The sequence below is a fragment of the Dipteris shenzhenensis genome, chromosome 7 (assembly GCF_047967505.1).
Source record: "Dipteris shenzhenensis isolate YYH24624 ecotype China chromosome 7, Dip_SZ_1.0, whole genome shotgun sequence".
Lineage (NCBI taxonomy): Eukaryota > Viridiplantae > Streptophyta > Polypodiopsida > Gleicheniales > Dipteridaceae > Dipteris > Dipteris shenzhenensis.
Window position 1 is genome coordinate 2576512 of NC_141602.1, and position 4253 is coordinate 2580764.

Sequence of the window (4253 nt, forward strand, 5' to 3'; positions counted from 1 at the left end):
CTCCAATGACGAAGACAAAAAATAAGACACGAAACAAGCCAAACCAGCAATGAGACCTAACCAACATGCCAGCTTACGGAGAAACGAAGCTCAATAAAAACGGCAAGCAAGCTCTTCTGCTAAGAAGAGCCCTGTATCCCATCTTCAAAATTACCATCCAAGGATACAAAGAGGACTCGAGGGCTCTGTCTTGTGAAAACAGTTCTAAATGTAACGTTGGGAGATTTCGCTGATGGGTATTAAACAAATCCAACTTCACGTTCCAACCGGTAAAAGTACTGCTTTTCGGAATTCTTCATTTTAGATTCCTCATTTCGTTGTTATTAACAACTGCCTAACATTCCTTATTTATATCACACATTTGGCATAAATCACTTGTGAAGAAAATGTTGTCACAAGTTGTATGTTTATCCAGCCGTAAGAGCTGGATTTTTTTGGCTCAAAAGCAATGATAATAAGTACATTTGACACAAAGAAAGCAAGGCCTGCAAGAGCTTTGGCAAGAAAAGCCCCATCGTTAGAAGACAATGCCTGCACGTTTTGGCAATATCATCTGTTAAAAGCGCCATTGTTTGAAGCCTGTGCAACAAAAATGATATCCAATCCAGTTGCATTAAAAGCCTGTTTAGCGGAGCCATGTACTGGGAAAGGTCCAAGATACAAGCACAATCCTTCGTGCTTTACTATTTCGTCTACCCTGACAGCCCATATATCAACTTTATAACTGTTCCCCCCAACGTTTGGAATGTTGTTCCGTGCCTTTGCACAAATTTGAATGTTGTCGACCACGCTCAGACTAGCCTCGTTCAAACGAGGCGACCTTTGGGAGCATACAAAACGCGCGCTGCTTGATTCGAGTTGGTCTGAAAGGAGCTCAAAAAGACCCAAAAAGCAGTTCTTCCATTTACACAGCGGTTCAAAACAATCCAATGCGACATATACAGAACACATGTTAGAGTTCCCATGAACATTAGTACTGACCCTGCCGCGTTTGATCGATCGTTGCATGACAACCTACCGCCTCACATTGATATTTCACCGTTCAGATTGATTTCCAAAGCCGCAAGAAGGTTTATAAAACCAATCAGATAATTTGGCCATCACTTCTTTGTCCTCACATTTGCCTTTGTGTACGACAAAGCTAGGTTGCATGCTTTCGTTGACCACATCTTGAGCTCAGGTGGAGAAATATACATACATCCGCGTCGGAGGAGAGGCAGACAGCGATGTCTACAGGTGAGGGGGTTAAGGGTCGATAACCCAAGGTCCAGACTCGGAGCCGACGAGTATCAGAACTTGCACGCCTGCTGAAGACTTTTCCTTGGGATATCTCTTCAGATCACACCTCCTGGCCCTGAGACTATCACAGTTGCAAAACAAATCCCTAGATCGCTCGTTGGTCCGTCAGCAATCCGAGTGCGGCCCGGGAATGCCGAGAGAGCGATTCGAAGAGTAGCTGTAGGGAAAGGAGGGCGCAGGCAGAGAGAACATGGGGGGAGAGAGCGGGGCAGCGACAAGGTGGTGCTTGGGGAGGGGGGAGGAGCAGGAGGAAGAGAGGATAGGGGTACCTTCGATGTTCATGCCGGAGAAAGGAGGGGGGGAAGGGATGGCGGAGGCGAAGGAGGCAAACTTGGAGGGGCTATAGAAACGGGGAAAGTGTTGCGGGGAGGAGGATTCAAGGGGGGCGGGGTGGGGGTGAATGCGGTGGTGATGGGGCGGAGGGTCGAGAAGGAGGGCGAGGGAGTGACGGAGGCGTTTGGGGGAGGGGGGCGTAGGCGGAGATAAAGGGGCCGGAGTGGTGGAGGAAGAGGCGGCGGAGGAGGAGGAGGAGGAGGTGTCGTCCAAGGAGAAGGGGCGGCGCTGCGCTAGTGGTGGAGAGGCGGCAGAGGGCGGCGTGAGTGCCTCGGAAGAAGAGGCGGAGGAGTCATCCAACAAGACGTGAAGCGTGGTGGTGGACGGCGCAGGAGTGGCGGCAGGAGAGCCCGAGGGGGTGGCGAAGGGCGGCGACGTGGGTGGCGTGATGTAGGGGGAGCTGGCGCAGGACAAGACAAACTCGCTGGAGGCGCGAGAAGCGTGGCGGCTGCCCCCCTGGGACCACACCTCCATGTCCTCCTTGGTCTCCTCCGTGATGGTAAACAGCAGGCGCGCTGGCCCCATCAGCCCCCCCCTCCTCGACTTGAAAATTTCGTCCTCGTCATCCCCCTCCTCCTCCTCCTCCTCCTCTTCCTCCCGCGCCTCCGCTTCTTCTTCCGCGACTGCGCCCATCTCCAGCGCCGGCGCTTTATTCCTCCCCCCCCCTCCCCATAGCCACGCCCACCGCTCCCTTCCTCCTCCTCCCTCTGTAACCACCCCCATCACCACCTCCTCCGCCACCCCCACTCCTACTGCCACGCCCAACCTCGTCCCTATGGCCGCCGCCCTCCTCCTCTTCCTGCTCCGCCATACGTAGTATAGCTCCAACCCCAGCACCGTCACAAACCCCGCAAACGCCACGCTTAGTACCACTCCCACCGGCCCTAGCTCGCTGCTCATCGTGTTCGTTCTTCTCCCAGCCCCTGTAGAGCTACCTCCTCTCCATTCCCGCAGCGATCCAACGACACCGATCGCGTATTTCACTCAACCAACTCCGCAGTCTTCCGCATTCTGGTTCCTGCCTGCCCTATTCCAGCAAAACCACGCCTCCAAGCTGGGAAATCCAGAATATCTGAGTGCACAGTTCGTGACTGTAGAAAGACGCGCTGAAGAAATATCCCGTGAGTCTCGTTAGAAAAACCTTTCCGGTGCGTTTGTAAAAATTCAGGAAATGACGGCACTGCCTCGCATCTGCCAAAAGGCATGGAAAGGAGACGTTCCTGATAAAGGCTGTGCTGTTGAAAAGTTTTCCACGGAAAGGTGTGCTGGATGAAGTATGCCCTCTGCAGTGAGAGAGGCGATGCGTTGAGTTCGATCGATATGGATACACGTATGCCCTTGCACTAGGAGAGGGCGAAGCGTCGAGTTCGAAGTGCACAAGCACCTCCCTGACAAGGACACGAAGCAGATGGACATCAGAAAGGCAAGGCAATCGAAGGAGGAAACCAAAGCAAACTGTAGCAGACACTCCAGACCTACTTGTGTGACAATGTGGTCTCTCTTTACGGGTGAACACAGGCTTATCTTTCTTGTGTCGGCCGGCTAGTTCTCACTGGAAAACGTCTCAATCGCTAAGTGCAAGTCATAAGCCACAGCTGGGGACTCACATACGAGAGCCCACAGAAGATCGAGAGAAGCAAGAAGGCAGCATCAAACAGCGGAAAAGTAAAAAGGCAAATGGGAGAGACGTTGGGTCCGGACTGTAGAGGCCGGGTGTAAATGCAACCTCAGAGATTCTCACTTGCAACGACACGGGACTCCTTAAGGAGTGTTGATAGTTTTTTTGGGAGGAAGGATTTGGTTAAGTGAGGGAATTTTTCCTTTTCCCACCTCATGGCTACTGCCAGCCTCTACTAGTTCTTTTTGGCCTGCCTCTTGGGTAGCTTTAGCAACGCTTCAAATTGGGCAAACAGAAATTAGGCATTTTTAGAATTTTGGGAAGTGCATTTTTCCTATTGAACATGCATATGTTGACTCTTCTTCATTGGACTTGAACTAGAGTGCTTGGCCAGCTGGGCTCTTGATGAATACTTCTCTCTTTTGCTATCTTGTTGAGGTTCACATGAGTCACGTTGTCAGAAATGATGCAGAAGATTGATGTTCAATCACATGCAACCTTTTTTAGAGATGTTGTTCATGTCGACAGTAAAACGTAGTTTTTCTTTTTTTCGGAGGAAGACAAATTCCTATTCTTTGCATTGTAAGCAAATCTATTGTCATTCCACTTCGAGCGAACGACGAGGAGATGTATTTCAGAAATGTATAAATAATAAATCAAAACCAAATTGAGCCAGAAGCATGCAACTGTGACAGGAAAAATCCAAACCCAAAGCTGCATTGCATGTACGACAAAAGTTCCGACACCATTTGCAACTTCATTGGATCCCTTTTTTCGAAGGCACAAATGTTTATTTTTTGGGTCAAATTATGTTCCTACGCTTTAGGAAATAGTACTTCCGCGCTCTGGCCGGATGGCCCTCGAGCGTGTTGTAACCTAATGGACCTACTGTGTTGTGGCTCCTTATGTAGTACTGCTCTAAAGTTCGTGCTTTGTCTACGGTGTCTGTTGTTTCCAAAACTTTGATTTCGAAATTTTCTTCAAAGGGCTTGTAACGTTGCAA

General features: G+C 50.2%; 1 protein-coding gene across 1 annotated transcript; it reads right to left on the reverse strand.

Moving 5' to 3' along the window:
- Nucleotides 1-314: 314 nt before the first annotated feature.
- Nucleotides 315-3408, reverse strand: LOC147899813 (uncharacterized). Its single transcript, XM_087377580.1, has 2 exons — nt 3112-3408; nt 315-3020 (listed from the first exon to the last, which is right to left on the reverse strand). Exon 2 carries the CDS (start codon nt 2530-2532, stop codon nt 1405-1407), a length of 1128 nt encoding a protein of 375 aa, XP_087233706.1. The 5' UTR covers nt 2533-3020; nt 3112-3408; the 3' UTR covers nt 315-1404.
- Between the last annotated feature and the right edge of the window lie 845 nt (nt 3409-4253).